At 43.3% G+C, this 27,169-nt stretch overlaps 1 protein-coding gene across 1 annotated transcript; it reads left to right on the forward strand.

Moving 5' to 3' along the window:
* Window positions 1–2,509: 2,509 nt before the first annotated feature.
* Window positions 2,510–27,169, forward strand: LOC107120698 (vomeronasal type-2 receptor 26-like). Its single transcript, XM_015423467.1, has 6 exons — window positions 2,510–2,587; window positions 3,412–3,615; window positions 7,831–7,957; window positions 10,614–11,466; window positions 20,718–21,009; window positions 26,900–27,169. The coding sequence occupies exons 1-6, from the start codon at window positions 2,510–2,512 to the stop codon at window positions 27,167–27,169; spliced, it is 1,824 nt and encodes a 607-aa protein (XP_015278953.1).

The raw sequence follows: 27,169 nt of genomic DNA on the forward strand, positions 1-27,169 counted from the left end.
GATAGACCTCCTCTCTACAGGGCACTGGATGGTTCCTAACTTCAGGTGTGGAAGGCAGGAAAATCCATTGGCAGTTATTCAAGGAGGGGACTTTGAGGTCTTTCTCCAGATGGCAACAATGTTAGGCATCTACAAACTCCCTCAGGTGTGTACAGAGAACAATGGGGGATGGGGGCAAGCACATGATGCTCGAACTCTGCCTGTGGTAATTGCAGTCTTATAGGGTTACCACTGATGCCCTCTTTTTAGAGGACATGTCCTCTTTATTTTTATATCCATCCTCGTTTGGGCTCTTTTTAAAAACCTGATAAGAATGTCCTCTTTCTGGCTTGAAAGGTTAGGAATAATCCTAGTTAGTAGCAATTACCACAGCTTAAATAGTAGTGGTATTTCAAATGAGATTTTTCATAGTGATCCCTTGTTTGAAGTACTCAGTTGGAAAAATGTCCTTTTTTTTGCTTTTCAAAATATGGTAACCCTAAGTCTAGGTTAATGTGTGATGCTGGGTTCATGGAACAGGGAAGCTACGTAACCATGTTCTCATTTCTGGAATTATCTGTTGGCATCTCCTCAAGAAAGCTGTGGTAAAAATCTCTTTAGAATATCAACACATGTTTTCCCTCTTTAAGCTTCTCTAGAAAAGTGAGGGCTGGGGCAGGGGGCTTTTAGTAAACACACGAGTTCCTTCCCCCCCCACACACACATTGTTGATGCTACATCCTCATTTTTGTTTATCACAGATTTCTTAGTTGCTAATTTCAACTTTTATTTTATTTGCTCCTGCTTGCCAGTTGGCGGAAAGAAGATACCTTTGAGTGCAGTAACCTGCCTCCCAAATATTGGGTAGAAATGTTTTCATTGATCAAATTAAAAAAAAATAGAATGGAAAGGTTCAGACTTTGTAAATATATACAAAAGAGTACTATTTTATGTGCTAACTTGGTTATATGTAATGTGCTGGCTGCAGTGCTCCTGCAAATGGAGTAAGTAGGGAGAGGCTATTTTTATTGGCTTCTCTCCCCCACCCGCTCCCTAATGCCACTTGAAAAGCCACTCCTGTTGAGTTCCATGCCACGGATGAACTGTTTTTCCTTAGAGGAAACCAGAAAGACAATGTGTTTTATCCAAACGTGTCCTTGCAATGTTTAGGATAGGGCTGCCGGGTTAGGAAATACCTGGAGATTTGGGGGGCAGAGCCTGGGGAGGGAGGGTTTGGGGACAGGAGGGACTTAAATGGGGTATAATTCCATCAAGACCACCTTCCAAAGTGGCCATTTTCTTCAGGGGAGCTGGTCCCTGTTGCCTGGGGATCAGTTGTAATCTTAAGGGATCTGCAGCCACCATCTGGAGGTTGGCAACCTTATGAACACATGATGCTGCCTTACACTGAATCACAGTCTTGATCTATCAAAGTCAGTATTGTCTGCTCAGACTGGGAGTGGCCCTCCAGGATCTCAGGTGGAGGAGGTCTTTCACGTAACCTGGTCCTTTCAGCCGGCAATGCCGGGGATTGAACCTGGGATCTTCTGCCTGCAGAGCAGATGTTCTATCACTCAGCCACGGCCCCTCTCCTCTCACAGGGTAGCTATTGTGAGGATAAAATGGGGGAGAGGAGACTGAGGAAAGCCCCTATGGGTTCCCACTACACAGAAAGGCAGGGTATAAATATTTTTTTTTTTTTAAAAAAATATAACTTTCAATGCCTGAACATTATTTCCAGCACTAAATGTCAGTTCCTCTTTTTAACTAGCTCACGTATGGTTTTGTCAATCATATTTTAAATGATAAAATCCAATTCCCTTCTTCCTACTGGATGAGCCCCAACAAAGCCCCACAATATACGGGGATAGTCAAGTTGCTCCTCCATTTCAGCTGGATTTGGGTCGGCCTCATTTCTCCCTGTGATGATGGAGGTGATAGATTTGTGAGAACCATGAAGATGCTCTTCTCTGAGAGTGATATTTGCATAGCCTTCACTGAGAGGATTCCAAAACTGCATTTGGACTATATGTCTGAGCTGTCCCAAGAACGCTTGCTCCTCCTCCTTGCACACATTACACAGAGGAGAGCCAATGTGCTCATTTATTATGGGGACACCGATTCGATGCTTGTGCTGCCACTCTTGCTAATGCAAATGGAAGAACAAAACGGCATTGCCCTAGGGAAAGTTTGGGTCACAACAGCTCTGTGGGGCTTCACTTTAAGCATGTCTTTTGCCTATTGGGATATCAAATGGTTCCATGGAGCTTTGTCCTTTACAGTCCAAGCCGACAAGAAGTCTGTATCCCAGGATCTTTTTTTGATTCAAGATAACACTCCAATGGAGCATTTATGGTCAGGCATATTTGATTGCTTCACTCCCAGCCTTATTTGGTCAAGGAAGACCTGGAGGAGATGCAAGCAGAAGGAAAGGTCGGATGGCCTCCCCCCAGCTTGGCCTGAAGATATATCTGCTGAGAGCTACACGGTTTACAACTCTGTCTATGTTGTGGCACATGCCTTCCATGCTATGGTCACGTCCACATCTAAACGCAAGGTGAAGGTCAAAGGAGAGAGACTAGACCTGCAGCATATAGAGCCATGGCAGGTAAGAGAAGGGGAATCCATGGAAACTGTAGCTGAAACGAGCAGTGATTGCTTTATTTCAGGCACTAATTCCTTTTATTTAGGCTCTCAGTCAGGATGGTTTCAAACCAGGGTTGGATTGTTGCAACATACTTTATGTGGGGCTGCCTTTGAAAAGCAGCTCAGTAGGTCTAAAACCAAATCAATTGATGATGACAAAATACATAAACAAACAAAAATCACAAAGCTTGTTTCTGCAACTGGCATCTGCCTCAGCGGTGCCAAGTCTACAAGAGAAGGGTAAGCTTATGAAAAACAAAGCAATTAAATAATTAATTTCGTCGTCATCTTCTTCTTCTTCACACGCTCAAATTATTCATCCACGGAAGAGATCTTTTGTTGTATCTCATGTTCTGGTTCTCCATCTGGTAAATATATGCACTTCGTAAACTGATGTATTTTAGTACCTTGGATAATTCCATCAAGTAGAACACTACACCAGGTGTTTTTCCTAGTAAATCTAAGGATACTGGGTTGTGGAATTGTGCATGAGATGCTGGTTTTCCTGCATGTTTTTTTACTACAACACATCTTGAGGTTCTAGGCTCAAGGGGGTTGGATCCCACTTTCCACTGGCAAAAGGAGACTTCTCCGTCTTCTATCAAAGGAAGGCACTCTATGCGGGTGGAAAATTCCACTACTTGCATAACAGACTTGTGGGATCCAGACCAAGGACTGCATCAGAGTCTGTCAGAGAAACAGAATGGGAGCTTGGAAGGACAGGAGTGACACATTCAGGTCATTTGCCCATGTTGACAATGTTGGGGCCTTTTGTCTCTTTGATAGCTTCATCCTTTTCTAAGAGGCATCTGCTTTAACAGTACAACCATGGACGAGGTGCGTTTTGATGAGGATGGGGAACTGGTAGCTAACTACGACCTTATGAACTTGGTCACATTCTCCAACCAGACTGCCAGGAGAATAAAAGTGGGGAGGCTGGAGACCCAAGCTTCTTCTGGCTTAGAGCTGACCATTCATGAGGAGGCCTGTGTATGGCCCAGCTGGTTTAACCAGGTGGGAAATCAATTAGTATGTTACAACTATATAAACTATAGGGGCTAAAAAAAGTCAACTGCAAGCCAGGAAATCCCCAATTCAAATCTATTGGAAAAATTGGCAAAATACTTAGATAATCAGAGTTTGCAATAGATCTTCACTTCACTGGAGAGGAGGCATTTCTTCCTGTGTAAAAATCTTTATTTCTAAGGGAAGGGTACACAGGTTAATATACAAAATAACAAAGAACTAAGGCTACATCTCTACAGCTACAGAACAGACTGACCACCCGGTCTCACAACAGCAACAGCAACAATGGAGATTCTTCTTCTTGACCCCTAGAAGGAAATCACCTGAATACATTAACCAATGATTGTGAGTAAACAGACTTAGATTTCCTGGGCTTTCTTCCCATTGGCTTTGTGCTAGGTTTCCCTTCCAGGTCAGTCTAAACAATAGCACACAAGGTAAACAGATTAACCCTATAACAACTGAATTAGACCTTGCAACACACATCAACAATTAAATCAAGAGGGACCTTAGTCGAGCTACTGTCTCCCAGCGTGAACACCTCATTGTTACATGGGGAAATAACACTAGCTCTTTTTTTAATAGGTTGTTAAATGGGACAATGTATAAGGAGTACTTTGAACACAATGTCAGTGCTAAGTGTCATTATCTGTCGCTGTTCACTGAGCTTATCTTTGAGCTTTCCATAGAAATGTCACACAGCCTTGCATTTGACCCAAAGCTGACAGTGTTTTTTCCCTCCACATCTATATGTGTGTGTCCATACGTATGTCTGCGTGTTTTTATATTGAGTTCAGAAATGTGTACACAGGGTCAATAACCTCCAGATGGGGTCTGGAGATCTCCTGGAATTACAACTGATCTCTGTTCTATAGAGATCAGTTCCCCTGGAGAAAATGGCTGCTTTGGAGGGTGGCTGGGCTCTGTGGCACTGTACTCTGCTGAGGTCCCTCCCTGACCAAAAGCCCATTTGCGCCATGTTCCACCCTCAAATCTCCAGGAATTTCCCAACCTGGAGCTGGCAACCTTATTTGTATGCTGCCTCTCCAGACCGGCTGGAGGCAGCTCACAGCAAGAAACCAAACCCATCAGGGCAGTAAAATAATTCAGTTACAGCTCACATGATAAAATAAGTCTGTAAAAGAGACAACCCAGTAAAATAGATAGATACAAGCTGTTGTTGTGAGCCACTCAGCATGCCTGGGAATTGGGGGGGTGCTACATCACTCTGTGTAGAGGTGTTATCTCTTTGAATGGGGTGCCTCTCTTTGTCTTAACGTGGGAGCTGTCCTCTGTCCTCTCTTCTCCCTTCGTCCTCTCAGTCTCTTCTAACACGGCCTTCCATGGACACATATATCTCTGCAGATCTCTCCTGTAGATACAATGCCCTCATACTCCTGCTAGGGTTGCCTGGTCCCCTCAAAGTCCCCAGCGGGGGACTTTGGGGGGCATTACTGGAGAGGGTGGGGAGTCCCCAATGTGATGATGTCACTCAGAAGTGACATCATCACGTTGGGGAGCAGAGGCCTCGCATCTCCACAGCAATGTTCAAAGGGTCTTTTTCAGGGGTCATTTCGTAGAAAAAGAGCTAGGGGAACTCATTAGCATAACTCATTAGCATATGCCACCCCCCCTGACATCACTGGAAGTGTGTCATAAGGCCACACACCCCACCCCCAATGGTCCCGGCCACCGCCGCTGGCCTTGCAGCTCCACTGCCGAACCCCATGAGGGGCCCGGCGGTGGACCTGCAAGGCCGGCGGGAGTGCAAGGAAGCCCCGCGAAGGCCCTCCCTGGCCCCAGGCAGGCAGGGGTGGGGAGAGGCAGGGAGGAAGCAACTTACCCTCCCTCTTCTCCTGCCTCCTCCTGGCTGAATGAGGGCCGGAAGCGGGGCGGCCGGAAGCAGGGGGCGGGGCTTCGTCCTGTGCCCCGCCCCTCTGCACCTCACCCGGGGGAACTATGTTCCCCCGCGTTCCCCCCGAAATGACCTCTGGTCTTTTTAAAACCTGCTTGGAAGAGGGGGTGGGGAGGCCGCACACACCTGCACACCACGTCCCAAATTTGGGGCTCGGAGTGCAGGCGCCCAGCCCCACCTCTCCCCAGCAGCATTTAAAGCCTTCTTCTAAATGCTGCTGAGGGGGGGGGGAGCCACACGTGCCTGCATGCTGAGCCCCGAATTCAGAGCTCAGAGTGCAGGCATGCGGACCCTGCGTCTCCCCAGTAGATGTATTTAAACATTGTTGGGAAGAGGTGGGGAGGAGGCTGGGTAGTCACTCTTGGGGGCAAGGCTTCTCCCCACCCGCCCCTCCAAATTGGGCAACCCCTGCCAAACTGGGGGATCTGTCAAGCCTAACTCCCGTGCACATGATGCCGAACATGCTGGCCATTTGTGATCAGGAAAGTACTCTTAGATCATTTCCACAGACGGGCAAATCCCTGCATTGGCGTTTTTAAGGAACTGGACTATGCAAAAGTCTCCACACAAAATCTTGCTTCCCCAGGAATAGATCTGAATGTTGAGCCCCCCTTACCCCACATTTTCTGAATTCCCCTTTCCTGCAAAGTTTAGGCTTCTTTTCTCTTGTCAGTCCAGTTACCTTTCTCTTATTTTGACTGCAATCTGAATGTGAACTGGATCTACTTGAATAAATACAAGTTTACCTTTTTTTGCAATATCCTCCTTGGGAGATTTATTTACTGCACTCAGTGTCATGCTGCTATGACTGGGCAAACTCTGCTACATTAACCAAATATGCCAATAAAAACATGCTAATAAAATCAAGCTAAGTGAATTTAAAGAGGAATAAAGGTAAAGGTAAAGGTTCCCTTGCTCGAAAGCCAGTCGAGTCCGACTCTAGGGTTGCGGTGCTCATCTCTGTTTCATAGCCAAAGAGCAAGCGCTGTCCGAAGATGTTTCCGTGGTCATGTGGCCGGCATGACTAAACACCAAGGCGCATGGAACGCTGTTACCTTCCCACCAAAGTGGTACCTATCTTTCTACTTGCAATTTCTTGCTTTCGAACTGCTAGGTTGGCAGGAGCTGGAACTAGAGACGGGAGCTCACTCCATCATGCGGAAACCTGGGTCTTGAGCTGCTGAACTACCGACCTTCCACAGCCTGCAGTTCAGCGTCTTAACCACTTGAGCCACCGCAGCTCCATTTAAAGAGGAATACGGTCTCATAAAACAAATAGAGCAATAAAAAGTGACGGGTAACAGATGAGGCCTCATGCTAGGATTAGACCATAAAACACCGAAGAAGAACCCATTCGTTAAAAAGCCCGGATAAAGAGAAATGTTTGATCTGCTGTGAGAAGATAATTTGAACTGCCAGGCTGTGAATGGGATATATATCTCATGTATTTAAGACCCGAGATGACCCCTCCCTGTGCTGATCAAAAAATCAAAAAGGGTAGAGTTATTTGGGACTAAGGTATAAATATCAGAAATATTTGTAAAGGAAAAAAAAGAAGAGGAGAGGTTTAGAAAAACAAAAACAAAATCAGTAACAAGAACTTCAGGTGGCTACTGTAGTAATCCCAAAGAGTGCCTTAAAACTGAAGGAAGCAACTGCGTGTGGGAATGAAACAGGGATGGAGAGAGGAGGGAGGGAAACCCAAAACTGTAACTGCTGTGGGAGGGAGAAGAGCTGGGAGAAGCAGTTTGGGGGAGGAGGGGTGAAGGAGAGCCAGCAAAGTGAGGGGAGTAGGGTTGCCAGGTCACCTACTGTAGCAGGAGGCCTGTTGCCACCAACCCCCCAACCTCTGCTTGGTAAGCCACTGGGGGGGAAGATGCTGAAAAAAATCATCGTTGCTCAACGGCATGATAATATTTCCAGGATCAGCCTGGAAGTGCCTTCATGCCACTCAAAGATCCAGCAGAAACGCTATAGTTTTATCATAGAGTTTTCACTGAATCCTAGAGAGGCATGACATAACTTCCAGGTTCACCCTGGAAATGTCACGCTGTCCCTGCACACTGAGCCACAGTCCCTCTAAGAAGGGGAAGCAAGGGCTAGCAGAGGATAGAATGGGATTTCTATTCACTGTGAATAATCTTTGAAGGCTGTTCTCTGGTATATCTAACTTTATGTATACAGACACATGTGCCAAACGGGGACCACTGGTCTGACCCAGCAGGGCTCTTCCTACATTCTTGTGTTATGATTCTGTCCCCCAGACAAGGCCCCGCTCAACATGCTCTGAAAGTTGCAAGCCTGGAAGAAGCAAGGTGGTGCCAGAAGGACGGCTTGTTTGCTGCTATGATTGTTCTCTGTGCATGGAAGGGACTGTGGCCATGCAGGCAGGTCAGTGGCCCGGAAGAATCCATGGGCATCGGTACAGTTTTTCACCCTGAAAGCACTGGTAGAAAGTTTGGACGAGAAATGTTGCTGAAGTGAGGTCACATTGACAAGGTCCAGGAAAGTCAAGGTGCAGATTCCCCCCCTCCCCAGAGTGACATTTAATGTTATCTTCAGCTGTGAATACATTTTAAGGAACTACTTCAGAGAACAGCTCCAAGTAAATTCAGGTTGTAGCCTGATCCTCTAAGTCCCCACAGAATGCTGCACTTCCACTCCTAGCCATGGATGGCAATTAGCACCTAACCTGTAGCTATGGTGGGGTATTTTGGGGCCACACTCCCTTAATCACAAACTATGTCCCACAAAACAGGCTTGAAAGCAGGCTTCGGAAAAGATTGGAACAATTAGATCTTTTCTCGGGCTGTTTGGAACTACCTTTAAATTTTTAGGCAAATATTCCTGCACTGAACTCTGTATTTATCAATGAATCTTTGTTAACCTGAGATATAGGGAAAGTGAGCTATACCCCTGTTACAATAAATATGCCCCAGAGGACACTGAGGTCCACAAATCAACATCTTCTACCAGTCCCCGGCTCCAGGAACATCTGACTAACCTCAACCAGGTACCCATATTAAGAAACGCTAAATTTTCATAGCAATGGATAAGGAGATAAAAAAATTATTTGGTACCCAAAAAAGGCAAGAATTAGATGGAAATTATTACAAAAAAGAAAAGAGCAGGGGGGCTTTGGATTGCCCAATTGGAAAATATATTATCAAGCATCATCTTTAACCTGGATTAAAGAATGGCTAACCCTGGATAATGTTAGAATTTTAAATCTGGAAGGGCATGACCTGTATATGGGTTGGCATGCCTACGTTTGGTATGGAAAGGATAAGATCCATTCAAACTTTAAACAACATACGGTTAGGGGCTCATTGCTATGGAACGAAATTAAAGGACAGTACTATAAGAAAACCCCTAAATGGGTTTCACCACTAGAAGCATACATAAAACCGTCTCTTATTAATCCGTGGGACAGAGAAAGTTATCAAACACTGCTAGATGAAAACAACAAATTAAAATCAGAAGACACGTTATTAACAGTATATAATATAAAATTAACAGGATGGGAAGCCTTGCAGCTTAGATCTAGATATGCTAAGGATGTGGCAGTAGGTTTTCAAGATACACGATCACAACTGGATAAGATTTGGTTATCTTCAAGTGATAAATTAATTCAGAGAATATATGGTTTCTTGCTGGAGGATTATATGCAAAATGAAATGGTTAGTCAAAATATGTTAGCATGGTCAAAAGACCTAGGTTACACGATAGAAAGGGAGAAATGGGTGAATACCTGGAGATCGTTGAATTATGTAAGAGCGATTAATTATAAAGAAAATATATACAAGGTCTACCATAGATGGTATTGGTCCCCTGATAGGATAGCAAAATGTAACCCGATGGCATCTAAAGCATGTTGGAAATGTACAAAAAACATAGGGACAGTTTTTCATATGTGGTGGCGATGCCAGAAAGTCAAGAGATATTGGGAAATGATTCAAAGACTTGTAGTCGATATCTTGAAGTTGAACATAATCCTTACCCCGGAAATAGCACTGTTGAATATGGTACCAGAGAAATGTAATCCGAACGAAAAATATGAATTAACATACATAATGACTACTGCAAGAATATTATTGGCCAAGTACTGGAAACAAGATAGAGTCCCAACAAGACAGGAGACATTAGAGAAACTGATGGAAGTTGCAGAAATGGACAAGTTAACTTTAATTATTTAAGGGAAAGATGAAAGTGTATTTATGAAAAGATGGGAAAGATTTTACAACTGGATGTATAATGAATAGGGAAGGTTTGACTTGAATATATAAAATGTATAAAAGTATGGAAATTAGTCTTGTTAAGCAAGTGAAATGATAGAAGGAGAAAAGTATGTTATATGATGGAAATTTATAAATAAAAGTGTAAAAAAAAAACAAAAAAAAACAGGGCCAGGGCTTTCTCGGCCCTTGCCCCCACTTGGTGGAATGAGCTTGAATATGAGATCATGGCCCTGAGGGATCTATTACAGTTCCGCAGGGCCTGCAAGATGGAGCTCTTCCACTTGGCCTTTGGTTGAGGTGGCAGACATCCCTCTTTCCTCCTGGCTGTCTCCCCTCCAGTGGCCTGGATCCAAATAGATATCGGAGTACCCACTGCCATTGGAACTAACTTGTTTGCACAGTATTTTATAGTTTTGTTGTCTTAAATGTGTTATTTTAATAGTTGTTTTCATGGTATTACATTAAGATTGTTGTAAACCACCCTGGGCCCACCTGTGGGGAGGGTGGTATATAAAGAAAATAAACCAAATAAAATAATACTTGGAGCTTCTGATGGATAAGCGATAAACCTCGAGCTTCTGATATTGAAAGACAGATTTGTGAGGGAGAAGTCCTTCTGTGGTTACCTGCTTTTGAGAGTGAAGGGAGGCAGCAGCAAGGGAAGGCCTTGTCCTCTAAGGCCTGGTTGTTTAACCCTCCAGGGCCACAGGTTGGCCACTATGGGAAACAGGATGCTGGACTGGATGGATGACTGGCCTGACCCAGCAGGGCTCTTCTTATGTTCTTCTGAAATTCCTTTTTCCCCCCAGATGCAAATCACTGTGATGAATGTCCTGAAGATCAGTATGCAAACAAGGAGCGAGATCGATGTCTCCCGAAGCTTACAGTCTTTCTGTCCTACAGCGAACCTCTGGGGATCACCTTGGTTTTCTTTGCCCTGTTACTGGCTCTAAGCACAGGTTTTGTTTTAGGCATCTTCATTAAATACGCCAACACTCCTATAGTCAAAGCCAACAACCGAGACCTCTCCTACATCCTTCTCGTCTCCCTCCTGCTTTCCTTTCTGTCATCCTTCCTGTTCATTGGCCAGCCCAGGAAGGTGACCTGCCTTTTCCGCCAAACTGTCTTCAGCACCATCTTTTCAGTGGCTGTGTCTTCTGTGTTAGCCAAAACGCTCACTGTGGTGCTGGCCTTCAGGGCCACAAAGCCAGGGAACAGGAGACAGCTGGGGAAGAGTATGGCAATTGTTATTGTCCTTTTCTGTTCCATTATTATTCAAGTTGTTGTCAGCATCCTTTGGATGGGACTTTCTCCTCCCTTCCCAGAACTGGACATGCACTCCCAGGGTGGACAGATCATTTGGCAATGCAGTGAAGGGTCTGTCGCCATATTTTATGGTGCCCTTGGCTACATGGGTTTCCTGGCCGCCATTTCTTTCATTGTAGCCTTCCTAGCCAGGAAGCTGCCTGGGGCATTCAATGAGGCCAAGTTCATCACTTTTAGCATGCTGGTATTTTGTAGTGTTTGGGTCTCCTTTGTTCCTACCTATCTGAGCTCCAAGGGGAAATACATGGTAGCTGTGCAGATCTTCTCTATGTTGGCTTCCAGTACTGGTTTACTGGGTTGCATTTTTCTGCCTAAATGCTATGTCGTAATACTGAGGCCTGGAATGAATACAAAAGAATGTCTAATGAAGAAAAGGAGATCTTAAGCTTCTAAAAATCCCTTTCGGTCAAGGTCTGTCCCCTTATGCTGAAAGTTAAATCCACAAAATAGGGCCAGTCACAGGTATGATAGAGTAGAGGTATTCACTCTGTGGGTTTCAGAAAGCCACATTCAGAAATCCTGGGATTGCCATCTCTGGGTAGTGCTGCCAGTTCTAGGGGCCCCCAGTGTGCCGGCCTCAATCTGGCCGGCAGGGGAAACTCCACCACCAAAGTGCCTGGATTCGGCCAATGTGCCCAGCACGATGACATCACTCAGAGGCTAAGTCATGGCACTGGGCATGTCACTGGGGGATGCTCTAACATTCGACCTGAAAACGCTATGGGAGCTTTTGGGACACAAGGACTTCCAAAAGTCCAAAGTCATGTCTACACATACGGGAATCTCCTGACTTGCAGCAAAATCTTAATCCTTTAAAAAATCATTTTGAGGCACAAGGACTTATAAAAGTCAATGTCTGCTCACGAACAGATGTAGCCAAAAATAAATAAATTATGGAATTAGGGTTGTATTTTGAGTTGTCCTAATAGCCCTAAACAGCCTAGAAAATGTGGTGGTGGAGGCCACCAGGAGTAGACAACAAGGGGAAACTGGAGCCACCCTTCTGCCTTTCCTCCCTTTGCTCACCCCCCTTTCCTCCTCCTTACCGTGCCTAGGAGGAGAGAGGGGATTGAATGGGTAGGAGGACGTAGGGAAACAAACTGGCAGTATGGTGATGGGGGAAAATGCAAGCGCTCCTGGATCTCTTTTTTATATTGTAATATTCTGTGCCTAGTTTCCCTGCAGTAATACATGGCTGCCACAGGCATAGTTCTGAGCCACTATTGTGATATTTCCTCTCTGTCTTTACGATACTGCAAAGCCTATGAGAAATTCTGATTATATGTTAATAAAGTAATCTGGAATGATATGATTGCCATTTTTCTTTCTTACATAATGTATCAGTTCAGGTGGGTAGCCGTGATGGGTCTGTAGCAACAGAACAAAGTTTGAGCAAAGTAGCCCCTTTAAGTCCAACAGAGTTTAATTCTGGGTCTAAGCTTTTGTGTGCATGCATGCTTTTTCAGATATCTGAAGAAGTGTGCCTGCACATGGAAGCTTATACCCAGAATTAAACGTTGTTGACCTTAAAGACGTCACTGGGCTCAAACTTTGCTCTATGATGTATCGATGTGAGTAGGGTTGCCAGACACCCCCCCCCCCGTTCAATGGGGGTTTCCCAAAACGGGGGGGCTCCTTCCTGCCACTGGTCAGCTGGTGGGTGGGGGAAGCCCCAACCCCCAAAGCGGCCACTAGGCCTCCCCCCCACCTCTTCCCAACAGCATTTAAAGACATCCTTTAAATGCTGCTGAGGAGAGGCAGCGGTTGCAGAAAACTATATGAACAGAGGATGCTGGACAAAGAAGATATGAGTTTTAGACTCCTTGAGCCAGCTACTGCATATAGAACCCCCAGTCTTTAGACCTAGATGGAATTTCTTATTACAAGAGGTTACTTCTAAAGTTTAACAGCTATTGAGCTGCTCCAACAATTCTTTAAAAATGAAAAAAAAATTAAGCAACTTTGAAATAACAGCTAACAGAGTCTTCTGCGACCAAAACATAATTCCTCTTCTTTCCATGAAGGAGCTGAGTCCCCCACTTGCTGTCTCTGCAGCTGCAAAACCTTGCTTGCAGGCAACTGATAAGATACAGGAAAAAAATGAAAACCGAGGGCAAGTTCAGGCTCATAGCACTTCCAAGGTGACATCTGCAGGGAAACCTGATGACTTAGAGACTGCTATACTGAATCTGAAAAAATCTTTACAAAGTTTGAAATCCAGAGATGCCCCTCTAGAGAATGTTTAACAGAAGGGAGATACAAAAAAGCCTCCTATCCAAACTAAAAAGCAGACTCAAAGAGAAATCAAAAGTTGTCCAATCATTGAACATACACAAATTTTCCAAGATCGACAGAAGCAAGGTTTCTCACAGGCCAAAAAAATACATGCACACAGGAAAGAACTGCGGAGCTCACCACTACTCGAAAATGAATTACCTTCTGATGTTTCATGAGAAAAAAACAGGATAGTGAGGAAACTCAGCTTACAGAGCAAGCAAAAAATGCACCTTCTTGGAAACCAAGCTCAGCCCCCTTTTCACCAAAAGTAGTTATATCAAATGTCTCCGTCCCCAGTCAAGTAGCTAACAAAATTGATTTTTTTAGATCAAGCAAATCACAAGATATAAGAAATACCTCTTCAAAGCACATAAAAATTATCAGCTGGAATATAGCTGGATGGAATAAAGCCATGTTAGATCCTAAAATCTTCTCTCTACCGGCAAACTTTGACTGTATTATGATACAGGAGTCCTGGCTATGCCACCCCTGTGACCTAGCTGGTTATAATTCCTTTTGTCTACCTGCTGAAAAACTAAAAAGGACGTCCTCAAGGAGGGTTACTATGTTTTATTTCCAATAATTTGGGCAAATCGTTCCTTCTCCCTCCCTGACCTACAATTCTAGCCGTGGCAGTGAAGACAGCCACCAGTCCCAAAGAGAGCTTACTGGTAAATGTCTACCTTACCCCTAAAACATCAAAAACAGACATTAATATCCAGTGGACGATCTTAGAGGAATATCTGCTAGAACTACAAAGCAGCCACCCACAAGCTCTTATGATAATAGGGGGGGACTTCAATGCCAGAATTGGCTCAAATGATAATGAACTGCTCCACTCCAAATTCTGGAAAGAAAATTTCCTCTATCATAACACCACAGAAGGAACACACCATTCTAAAGATAAAGGTATCAACAGATCGGGAGCCAATCTGGTGAACATGGCCTCCAGACTGCCACTGGTGATTTTAAATGGAAACAGCACTGTCGATCCTTTTGGGGACTTTACAAGGTGCTAGCGTTATCGATTACTTCCTGATTAAAGACTCCAGCCGTTCAAAAGTATGGGAGTTCAAAGTAAATGACCAGGCAACAAGTGATCATTTCCCAATTTCCATCAAAGTATCACTAGAGACTATGCCAAATCTGAGTATTAGCCAAACTGGTTCCAAGGCACTGCCCACTAAGCGGAGGCGGTCCAAAGGCTTGGCTGAAGTCACTATAACAATACTCCACACTGAGGAAGCACAAAAACTAAAAGAGAAAATCCTGACAGAACAAGACTGCCACACAGCTCTGGAAAAAATGTCAGCACTCATTAAACTCTTCAACCTGGTTTTATTAAATAGTGGAAGAGGAAAACAAAAGTTAAGTAAACCTGACTGCCATGTGAAAAGCTGGTTTGACGGAGATTGCAGAAGTGCTAAAAATCAAATTAAATGAAATTACAAACTTTTAAATTATAACAACACACCCACTGCTTGACACTCATTGATGCAAGCCAGAAGGAAATACAAAGCAATACTGAAGGAAAAGAAGCGACAGTCCATGAAATCCACATGGGATATGATAATCGCAGCCACTAAAGAGAAACCTAGTACTTCTCTCTGGCACCTAATTACTCCAGTGCTGAAGCCAAGAAGAAACACTGCAACTCACATATCAGCAACAATCTAGGAAAAGCATTTCGAAAAGCTTCATAGGAAGCATAACCTTGAACCAGACCTAAACTTTGAAATCAACCTTAAACAAACTCCAAAATGGAAACATGTCACATGTCGTGAGATAATTAAATTGATTAAAAATTTAAAACTGAGAAAATCTCCTTGCCTTGATGCATTTCCTGCAGAACTACTAAAAATAGCTCCTGACTGGTGGGCTCAAGTGCTTGCACCCATATTTATACTCATTAATAAGGACGGAATCATGCCAGCTTCATGGAAAACATCGCTGGTCGCTCCTATATACAAAAAAGGAGACAAAGCTGACCCAAATAACTACTGACCAATTAGCCTTCTCGCAGTGATTGGCAAAATCTATGCATCTTGCCTACAGAAAAAGCTGCAGTGCTAGATAGACAAAGAGAAGATACTAGATGACGAACAAGGAGGCTTCAGAAAGGTCTACTCTTGTGTAGATCATTGTTTCACACTGGCCTCGCTGATAAGCAAATATGCACTAGATGTACCTGGCTCCTTATATGCCTTCATTGATCTAAGGGCTGCCTTTTACTCTGTGTCGCACACATGCCTATGGAACAAACTAAATGCTACAAGCATGCCTAAAAGATTATTGAAGTTAGTAATGAATCTTTATTCAGAAAACTCACTGCGTGTTAAAATAAACAATGAGGGGCAGTTATCCAACCCTAAATCTACCCAAAGAGGTGTTCGTCAATGATGCTGGGGATTATTAGGAAGGGTATTGTAAACAGATCAGCCAATATCATAATGCCGCTATATAAATCAATGGTGCGACCTCATCTGGAATACTGTGTGCAATTCTGGTCACCACACCTTAAAAAGGATATTATAGCTTTGGAAAAAGTGCGGAAAAGAGCAACTCGAATGGTAAAGGGTTGGAACACTTTCCCTATGAGGAAAGGTTAAGGCGCTTAGGGCTCTTTAGCTTGGAGAAATGACGACTGAGGGGTGACATGATTGAGGTTTATAAGATTATGCATGGGAAAGAGCAGGTAGAGAAAGAGGTACTTTTCTCCCTTTCTCACAATACAAGAACCCGTGGGCACTCCATGAAATTGCTGAGTGGTCGGGTTAGAACGGATAAAAGGAAGTACTTCTTCACCCAAAGAGTGATTAACACTTGGAATTCACTGCCACAGGAAGTGGTGGCAGCTACAAGCATGGACGGCTTCAAAAGGGAATTAGATAAGCATATGGAGCAGAGGTCCATCAGTGGCTATTAGCCACAAGGTATAGATAGGGACTCTGGGGCAAGTGATGCTCTGTCATCTTGGTGCTGGGGGGGGGGTCAACAGTGGGAGGGCTTCTAATGTCCTGACCCCACTGGTGGACCTCCTGATGGCACTGGTATTTCTGGCCACTGTGGGATACAGAGTGTTGGACTGGATGGGCCTTTGGCCTGATCCAACATTGGCATCTCTTATGTTCTTATGTTAAGAACATAAGAACATAAGAGATGCCAATGTTGGATCAGGCCAAAGGCCCATCCAGTCCAACACTCTGTATCCCACAGTGGCCAGAAATACCAGTGCCATCAGGAGGTCCACCAGTGGGGCCAGGACATTAGAAGCCATCCCACTGTTGACCCCCCCAAGCACCAAGATGACAGAGCATCACTTGCCCCAGAGCCCCTAGCTATACCTTGTGGCTAATAGCCACTGATGGACCTCTGCTCCATATGCTTATCTAATTCCCTTTTGAAGCCGTCCATGCTTGTAGCACCCACCACTTCCTGTGGCAGTGAATTCCAAGTGTTAATCACTCTTTGGGTGAAGAAGTACTTCCTTTTATCCGTTCTAACCCGACCGCTCAGCAATTTCATGGAGTGCCCACGGGTTCTTGTATTGTGAGAAAGGGAGAAAAGTACCTCTTTCTCTACCTGCTCTTTCCCATGCATAATCTTATAAACCTATGTTGTTGGTCAAAATGAAATGATGCTGTAGATGTGAAAATAAGCTAATTGGGCTTAAGGAAGACAGAGAATTTAACTAAAAGAAGACAAACGCTACTCACAGAAAAGTTGCTCCAAAATGATTGGGATGCCCTTCAAACAGATGCTAGATGAAAATGCTCCCCACTTCATCTAGGAATTAAATATTCCACTAAAGTAGAGACTTGCCTCTCTACTGAAACATGTTGACCATTCCAAAACTGAGACGGTCATATATGATTGCACACTGCAATGCATTTCCAACAGCCCAGGTGAAGGGCTGTTTTCTCAAGACCCCTCTGGACCAGTGCTATTGTGACTGTCCTTTGATAGAACTTGACTCGCTGTGTCATGTTTTCTTTTATTGTCCAAAACATGCAACAGCAAGAGAAAGATTCTTAAGAAAATGGCTTTCGAAATATTCATCTTTTTCTGATGCATCAAGATTAAGACTACTTCTGAGCAGCTTCTGCCAAAATTGCATCGTGGATGTGGCAAATTTCTGTTTTACTGTTCTTTTAAATTCCTAATTTTTTAAAATGGTGTATGACCTATGGGCTACTAAACTTTAAATAAACTGATACAAATACATGAGGTGTATTTTTTTTTTTTTTTAAAAGCCTATAATCTGAGGTACATAATTCTATCATTCTGGAATTCAGAAAGTATCCAGCTTTCTAAGCAATGTGCTAGGTCCCAGGGTTTGATTGGAAGGCGTATGATACAGAGGTCTTGTTGAAGCTGCAGTGCGTGAATGTGGGCAGACCTCCTGAGCCCTGTGCATGCTGCCTTGAGGCTAAGGTTGCCAACTGGATGGGGGGATAATCCTGTCCCTCCTCCCATATGAACCTTCCCATCCACTCCAATCACTTTTTGGAGGCCCTCCTTTAGTTGCCCCTGCCATCTGAACCTAGACTGGTGCCATCTGGAGAAAGGGCCTTCTCAGTCATGGCACCAAAATTTTGGAATTCCCTCCCCAAGGAGATTCATCTGTCTCTCATTATTGTTGTCATAATCTGCCAGTGGGTGGAGACTTTTTGTTCTGTTTTGTTTGGCTCACCAACCCCCAATTGACTGTTGTTGCCCTTCCTCCCTGGTTTTACTGTTATGTGTGTTTATATATTTTCATTGAATTATTGCATATGTTTTGGTTTTTTTAATGTTGAAATGTTTTAACGTTCTGACGTTTGCCATGTTAAAGACCCGATTGGGATAGAAAAGTAGCACAAAAATGTTTTGAAGGAATCATAATAGAAGTTGAATGGGTGGAGATTGACAGTGGAGCTTTTCACAGTGTCAAGTCAAATAACATCACTTGATAATGGCTTGTAGGTCAAACTGATATTTAAGGGTCAGCTAGAGAGATTGGTTTAAAAGCTGGCAACCCTACCAGTCTTAGTAAAGGAAGAAAGACTGAATTCAAATAAATAGACTCACATGGAAACTGTTCTCTGCACTTCTGAGAACTTTTGCCCACTAAGCACCAGTCGATGAGCAACTGTCCCCTAGCAAAGTACGACATGGCTTTGGTGAACTTTTGAAAACATGTTTTCTCCTGCTGTGCACCTGCGTATGTGGCCACAAACAGAGTCACAGGCTTTGGGGATGTGATTATTTCACCTGTAATTATCGAAATCATTGTGTAGATTGTTGCTCCAGCAGAAGCCTGGTGGGTTTTCCAGAGGTCTTCTTCAGAGATCGGTAAGAAAAACACTGAAATCCATTGTAACAGCTGATCATTCCTTGTACTCAGTTTCGAAAGAGGCCTATATAAACTTTTCTTCTGCTCAGAGTTAAGGCTGGCATTTTTAAAAGGCATAGCTGGTCTGTGTCATTCTGATGCTAGATGCTATCTCTGTTCATGCTAAAGCTAGCTATGGGGTCTTCATCTCTGAAGTCAGACACAGTATGAGGAATTTTGACCTCTGTCCAGGCAGCTTTTTCTGCTAATGCTCTTGACTGGATACAGAACTAATAGAAGGAATGAATCTACTGCTTGCCTGTGCCCAAAATGCTGCTGCTGCTTCTACTGCTTCACGTGTCTTGTTGGGTCCCAGTGAAACAAAAAATGGATCTCTCAGGTCTACAAATTTATCTAAGTAATTATTACAGACCAGGAGATTACCTTATTACCGGAGTTGTACCTACGAGAACAGCTGTGTACCCATCACATACATTCTGTTATGACCCCATCAAAAACTTCTTTCCGTAAGTCTTGCTTGCTGGCTGATTTGTTCTCAGCCACTTCTGGCTGCTAGTAAAGTCTATATTTTGGTTAACCTCTGCTGCTCCCTTGTCCTTTCATTCCAAAGGGTGCTTTGCAATGTGATGAGAAAAACAAGAGGATTCACTCAGGGAGTTACAAATGACACAAGCTCCAGTATAGAGCATACGAACAGCAATTCTGGATGAGACCAGAGGCCAATACTTTGCTCTGATGTTGCCTCCTAGCTCTGGTTTCCAGAGGTTTCCTGCCTCTGGATATGGAGCTTCCCTTTACTCACCATGGCTAGTAGCCACTGATGAACCTCTCCTCTCCATGAATCTGTCTATCCCCCCTTTCAAGCTATCTGTAGCTTTCACCACCTCCACTACCAATGGATTCTACAATTTAATTACTTGTTGAGAAAGAGAGTATTTCCTTTTCTCTCTCCTGTACCTCTTACCCGTCAACTTCATGGGCCCATCATGTTCTTTCTAGAGCCCTGAATGTAGCAGTTAGAATTCCAGACCAGAATCCGGGAGACCTCGGTTCGTAGCCGTATTCTGCCATGGAAAATGGCTGTTTGGCTTTGGGCCACTGAAGAGTAAGCTATAAGACGCTTTGATCCCTATTGTGGAGGATGGAAGGGTACAAATGAAGTCTGTAAGCATGTATGTGTGTAGGTATGTAGGGTTGGCACTCTGGTTGATTGGCTGGCCAAATATTGTTGCTGGATCGTTGAATAGCTATTCGCTGACCACAGCTAACTTTTGTCAAATATTCCTTTTAAAGCATTGTATGAAATCAATAATGCTATGATATCAGTGGCAGCTCAGCATTTCAATTTCATTACAGTATCATTCATTAGCAAGGCAAGGAATGAGAGCTTTTTGGCTCCTAACAGTGCAGCAGTTAGAGGTAAAATTTCTCCTGTTTGCCTTCTGCTATATCCACAGGCTTCTCCACACAGGAAGCCTGTTGCCAATTTAGTAGCAGAACAGTCCTGAGAAATGAAGTTTTAAATTAGCTGGTGTTACATTACTTTGCCCTGTCATGAACAGCCCATGTAGCCTAGCTACACTGGCTCTCAGCTAACTAACTGGTATTTGTAATTAGCATTAGTATAATATCTTTTAATGTTTACAGTATAAAATCTGTTAATGTTTACAGTATCTTCTTCTTCTTCTTCTTCTTTCACACCCCCTCCCCAAATCTTGAGGAATTTCTCAGCCCAGTGTTGGCAACCCCACAAAACAGGGAGGTTGTTGCCTTCATGCTATGCTTTGTGAAATCTTCCAGTGATTTTGGAAACAGAATGCTGGTCTAAATGGACCTTTAACCTCATCTGACCAGGTCTTTATAAGCACAAAATTTTCTCTACCCACCCAATAGTTGATCCATTTTTCACTGATGAAGCAGGACTCATGTTAGTACTTTAACTCTGGTTGATGTTTGCCATTATGTTCCCCTGCAGGCTTGTGGAAAAGAATTACCAGCATGTCCTGGCCTTCTTGCTTGCCATCGATGAGATCAATGCCAATCCCCAGCTCTTGCCCAATATAACTCTGGGCTACAGCATCTATGAAAACTGTTTCAGCTCAAGGATAACTTATGAGGCCACGATAGACCTGCTCTCTACAGGGCACTGGATGGTTCCTAACTTCAGGTGTGGAAGGCAGGATAATCCATTGGCAGTTATTCAAGGAGGGGACTTTGAGGTCTTTCTCCAGATGGCAACAATGTTAGGCATCTACAAACTCCCTCAGGTGTGTACAGAGAACAATGGGGGATGGGGGCAAGGACATGATGCTCGAACTCTGCCTGTGATAATTGCAGTCTTATAGGGTTACCACTGATGTCCTCTTTTTAGAGGACATGTCCTCTTTATTTTTATATCCATCCTCGTTTGGGCTTGCTATGTATGCGGACCGCCACCAGGGGTTCGTGGCTAAAGCAGGAGCTTGGTCCCCAAACACAAAGGGGACCTAGGATCCTAGTTCACCTCGAGTCCACCAATAGCACCCTTGGCAGGAAATTCAAACCCTCCAATGGGAATAGGTGTGCTGGGTAGAGTGTATATAGTTGGCCTTGCAGGGCCGTTTAGTTTGTCTTGTTGTGAAGTACAATAAATACGTCTGAATGCACGTCGTAGCCCGAGTCCTCCATGCCGCGAACCCAGTACTTTACAGGTCTCTTTTTAAAAACCTGATGAGAATGTCCTCTTTCTGGGTTGAAAGGTTAGGAATATTCCTAGTCGGTAGCAATTACCACAGCTTATATAGTAGGGGTATTTCAAAGGAGATTTGTTATAGTGATCACTTGTTTGAAGTAATCTGTTGGGAAATATGTCCTCTTTTTTGCTTTTCCAAATATGGTAACCCTAAGTCTCATTAACGTGTGATGCTGGGCTCATGGAACAGGGAAGCTACGTAACCATGTTCTCGTTTCTGGAATTATCTGTTGGCATCTTCTCAAGAAAGCTGTGGTAAAAATCTCTTTAAACTATCAACACAAATTTCCCCTCTTTAAGCCTTTCTAGAAAAGTGAGGGCTGAGGCAGGGGGCTTTTTGTTTTTTGTTACTTGGGGCTTGAAAACGGACAATTGAGAATTTGGGCAGAAGGGGATGTGAAAAGTAATTTGAGGGGGGACATTACTTTTTTCAGAATGGTCAGTGAAACTGAGTTAATTCCACTAATAGCAATATTCACTTCCTATCTATTTTAGTAAAGACATGACCCCCCACACACACATTGTCGATGTTACATCCTCATTTTTGTTTATCACAGATTTGTTACTTGCTAATTTCATCTTTTCTTTTCTTTTCTTTTCTCCTACTTGCCAGTGGTCCGAAAGAAGATACCTTTGAGTGCAGTAGCCTGCCTCCCAAATATTGGATATAAATGTTTTCACTGAGCAAATTAAAAATACAGACTAGAAAGGTTCAGACTTTGTAAATATACAAAAGAGTACTATTTTATGTGATAACTAAGTTATATGTAATGTGTTTGCTGCAGTGTTCCTGCAAACGGAGTAAGTAGGGAGAGGCTATTTTTATTGGCTTCTCTCCCCATCAGCTCCCTATGGCACTTAAAAATCCACTCCTGTTGAGTTCCATGCCACGGATGAGCTGTTTTTCCTTAGAGGAAACCAGAAAGACAATGGTGTTTATCCCAAGGTGTCCTTGCAATGTTTAGGACAGGGTTGCCAACTCCAGGTTGGGAAATACCTGGAGATTTTGGGGGCAGAGCTTGGGGAGGGTGGGGTTTGGGGAGGGGAGGGACTTAAATGGGGTACAATTCCATAGAGTCCACCTTCCAAAGTGGTTATTTTCTTCAAGGGAGCTGATCTCTGTTGCCTGGGGATCAGTATAATCCTAATAGATCTCCAGCCACCACCTGGATGTTGAGTAAACCACAGAAGGGATCACAGTTACAGGAAATTGTATCAGACAAAGAAATACTGTGATAAAATTGACAATAACATTTAATAATTCCTATGAACATCAATTTGTATATCAATTAAAACTTTTACAATAATGCTCAGGAAATTCTAACGTTTGCAAGGAAAAGTCCAGCATCCTCAATGAGCACCCGGTTATACACTCATTTCACCAATCTTCCTCAGGAGTAATAATCCTATTATGTTAGAAGGTGTCAGCCTCTTGATACAGCTTAACTTCTTCTTTTTTGCTTCCTTCAAACAGTTCCAGCTTAACTTCATTTTTACTTTCTTCAAATTATCGCAGCTTCACTTCTTTTTTAATTCCCTCAAATTATCCTGGAACAAACATGGTTATTTAGAACAGCATGTTGGTTTCCAGGATAATCTGAAGATAGTCAAAAAGAAGTTAACCTGTAATAATTGAAAATGGATCTATAAGATAATTTAATAGAGCCCAGTTCATTTAAAGACTACACATAAATGTATTTAAAAGTGAATGTATTATATAGGAGTTTATCCTTCAGCAACCTTGTCAATGTTCTATACCTTTAAGAAAGTGATATTCACTATGCAGCTGCATGGAATTAATCAGAACAGTTTTTTGAGAGTTTCAGTTCCAATCTTGAGAGGTGGAGAGCATTTGTCAGCTTATTTAAAAAGAAGGCTTCCAGCCAGATAGAAGAGAAGACTGAAATGTTACTCCTATAAACTATCAGGGAGCAATAGAGCCAGCAACGTTAAACAGAGAGCATTTGCCAGCCAATTTGAAAAAAGAAGGCTTCTAGACAGATTAAAAAAAGAGGACTGGTTGCTACGATTAGAAATTAATTAACTGGCTTGCTCCTAATTTAAACACTTAAAATGGAACTGGAAGTAAGTTTAAAATGGCTAAAGTTAAACATTATTAATAACTTTTTTTAAAAAAATTAAAAATTATTACAAAACTATATTCCATTCAGCTTCATGTTTCTTTCCATTCTAAATAACCATGTTTGTTCCAGGATAATTTGAGGAAATTAAAAAAGAAGTTAAACTGTAATAATTTGAAGAAAGTAAAAATGAAGTTAAGCTGGAACTATTTGAAGGAAGCAAAAAAAGAAGAAGTTAAGCTGTATCAAGAGGCTGACACCTTCTAACATAATAGGATTACTCCTGAGGAAGATTGGTGAAATGAGTGTATAACCAGGTGCTCATTGAGGATGCTGGACTTTTACTTGAAAATGTTACAGTTTCCTGAGCAAAATTGTGTTCTTAAGAGTGACGGACTCTAATCTGGACAGCTGGGTTTGATTCCCCACTCCTTCTCCCCATGGAGCCTGCTGGGTGACCTTGGGCCAGTCACAGTTCTCTCAGAGCTATCTCAGCCCCACCTACCTCACATGGTGCCTGTTTTGGGGAGAGGAAGGGAAGGTGATGGTAAGCCACTCTGAGACTCCTTCAGGTAGTGAATGGCAGGGTATAACAATCAACTCCTCCTTCTCCTCCTTCCTGTAGTTAGAGTGCTGGATTGGGATCTGGGAGACACAGGTTCGAATCCCTACTCTGCCACCGATGCTTGCTGGGTGACTTTGGGCCAGTCACACACTCAGCCTAACCTAACCTAACCCACGTTATGCTGCCTTATACTGAATGAGAGCCTTGATCCATCAATTCAGTATTGTCTGCTCAGACTGGGAGTGGCCCTCCAGGATCTCAGGTGGAGGTCTTTCACATAACCTGGTCCTTTCAGCTGGCAATGCCGGGGATTGAACCTGGGATCTTCTGCCTGCAGAGCAGATGTTCTATCACTCAGCCACGGCCCCTCTCCTCTCACAGGGTTGCTAATGTGAGGATAAAATGGGGGAGAGGAGACTGAGGAAAGCCACTATGGGTTCACACTGCACAGAAAGGCAGGGTATAAATAAATATTTTTAAAAGTATTACACTTTCAATGCCTGAACATTATTTCCAACACTAAACGTCAGTTCCTCTTTTTAACTAGCTCACGTATGGTTTTGTCAACCATATTCTAAATGATAAAATCCTATTCCCTTCTTCCTACTGGATGAGCCCCAACGAAGCCCCACAATATACGGGGATAGTCAAGCTGCTCCTCCATTTCAGTTGGATTTGGGTCGGCCTCATTTCTCCCTACGATGATGGAGGTGATAGATTTGTGAGAACCATGAAGATGCTCTTCTCTGAGAGTGATATTTGCGTAGCCTTCACTGAGACGATTCCAAAACTGCACTCGGATGCCTTAAAAAAAAAGATTTCTGAGCTTTTCCAAGAAAGCTTGCTCCTCTTCTTTGCACACATTACACAGAGGAGAGCCAATGTTCTCATTTATTATGGGGATGCCGATTCGATGCTTGTGCTGCCACTCTTGCTAATGCAAATGGAAGAACAAATGGGCATTGCCATAGGGAAAGTTTGGGTCACAACAGCTCTGTGGGGCTTCACTTTAAGCATGTCTTTTGCCTATTGGGATATCAAATGGTTCCATGGAGCTTTGTCCTTTACAGTCCAAGCCAACAAGAAGTCTGTATCCCAGGATCTTTTTTTGATTCAAGATAACACTCTAATGGAGCATTTTTGGTCAGGCATATTTGATTGCTTCACTCCCAACCTTATTTGGTCAAGGAAGACCTGGAGGAGATGCAAGCAGAAGGATCGGTTGGACAGCTTCCCCCCAGCGTGGCCTGAAGACGTATCTGCTGACAGCTACACGGTTTACAACTCTGTCTATGTTGTGGCACATGCCTTCCATGCCATGGTCACGTCCACATCTAAACGCAGGGTAAAGGTTAAAGGAGAGAGACTGGACCTGCTGCATATAGAGCCATGGCAGGTAAGAGAAGGGGAATCCATGGAAACTGTAGCTGAAACAAGCAGTGATTGTTTTATTTCAGGCACTAATTCCTTTTATTTAGGCTCTCAGTCAGGATGATTCAAAACTGAGTTTGGATTCTTCTAACGTACTTTATGTGGGTCTGCCTTTGAAAAGCAGCTCAGTGGGTCTAAAACCAAATCAGTTGACAATGACAAAACACATAACAAACAAAAATTGCAAAGCTTGTTTCTGCAACTGGCATCTGCCTCAGCGGTGCCAAGTCTACAAGAGAAGGGTAAGCTTATGAAGAACAGAGCAATTAAATAATGAAGTGCTTCTTTTAAAAAACCACTCAAATTAATGTTTAAAAACACTCAAATCCATGGAAGAGTTCTCCTGTTGTATCTCATGTTCTATTTCTCCATCCAGTAAATATACCAACTTTGTAAACTGATCTATTTTAGTACTTTGGATAATTCCATCACGTAGTGTTTTGATGGTCAGTGAACACACTACACCAGGGTTCCCCAACATGGCATCTGGGAATACCACTGTACCAGCATTACTTCCCTTGACACCTGTAGAGATTTTGAGAACATTGGTGGGGTTATTGTAAGGCAAGGCTTGTTACTGGCTGCCTTCATTCAAATGAAAGTGTTTTATTTGGAGGATGAGGAGACTAGTAAGCACTGGGCTTCCCTTAGTCAGTGTGTGGTTCCACTCCTCCAGGTTTTTCTTCTTCCCAGATAGGGTGAAGAGGGAGTTATTCTGTTTGGCTTCTGTGGGAGCAATTTTGAGTTTGGCTCCATTTCTTGCTGCTGCCATTTTGAGGTGGTATTCACCACCCCCACTTGAAATTCCAAAGATGCCCACCTTACATTTTTTATTCATATTGTACTGGTTAATATGTTTAACTGTTCTTTAGTTCATTATGGACTAGGCTAATGTTATAAAAATGTGATTGTTATGTTTTCTTAATACTATTGTATTATATCAATAAAATGTTATTGAAAAAAAAAAGGGTTGGAGAGGCCCCAGCAAATCTGTTTTTCTGGTATATCATACTGTGCTGTGGAATTGTGCATGAGGTGTTGATTTTCCTGCATGTTTTTTTACTACAAGACAGCCCGTCTGTTGTGCTTCATCAGCACTAGCTTATAGGACCAAGGGGTTGGATCCCACTTTCCACTGGCCAAAGGAGACTTCCCCCTCTCCCATCAAAGGAAGGCACTTTGTGTGGGCGAAATATGCCAGCACTTGCATAATAGACCTGTGGGATCCAGACCAAGGACTACATTGGAGTCTGTCAGAGAAACTGAATGGGAGCTTGGAAGGACAGGAGTGACACATTCGGGTTATTTGCCTGTGTTGATAATGTTGGGGCCTTTTGTCTCTTTGATAGCTTCATCCTTTTCTAAGAGGCATCCGTTTCAACAGTACAACGATGGACGAGGTGCATTTCGACGAGGACAGGGAACTGGTAGCTAACTACGACATTGTGAACCTGGTCACATCCTCCAACCAGACGGCCAGGAGAATGAAAGTGGGGAGGCTGGAGACCCAAGCTTCTTCTGGCTTAGAGCTGACCCTTCGTGAGGAGGCCTGCGTATGGCCCAGCTGGTTTAACCAGGTGGGAAATCAATTCGTATTTTACGAGCTATATGAACTATAG

The sequence above is a fragment of the Gekko japonicus genome, unplaced genomic scaffold (genome assembly GCF_001447785.1).
Source record: "Gekko japonicus isolate JY-2015 unplaced genomic scaffold, Gekko_japonicus_V1.1 scaffold2304, whole genome shotgun sequence".
Lineage (NCBI taxonomy): Eukaryota > Metazoa > Chordata > Lepidosauria > Squamata > Gekkonidae > Gekko > Gekko japonicus.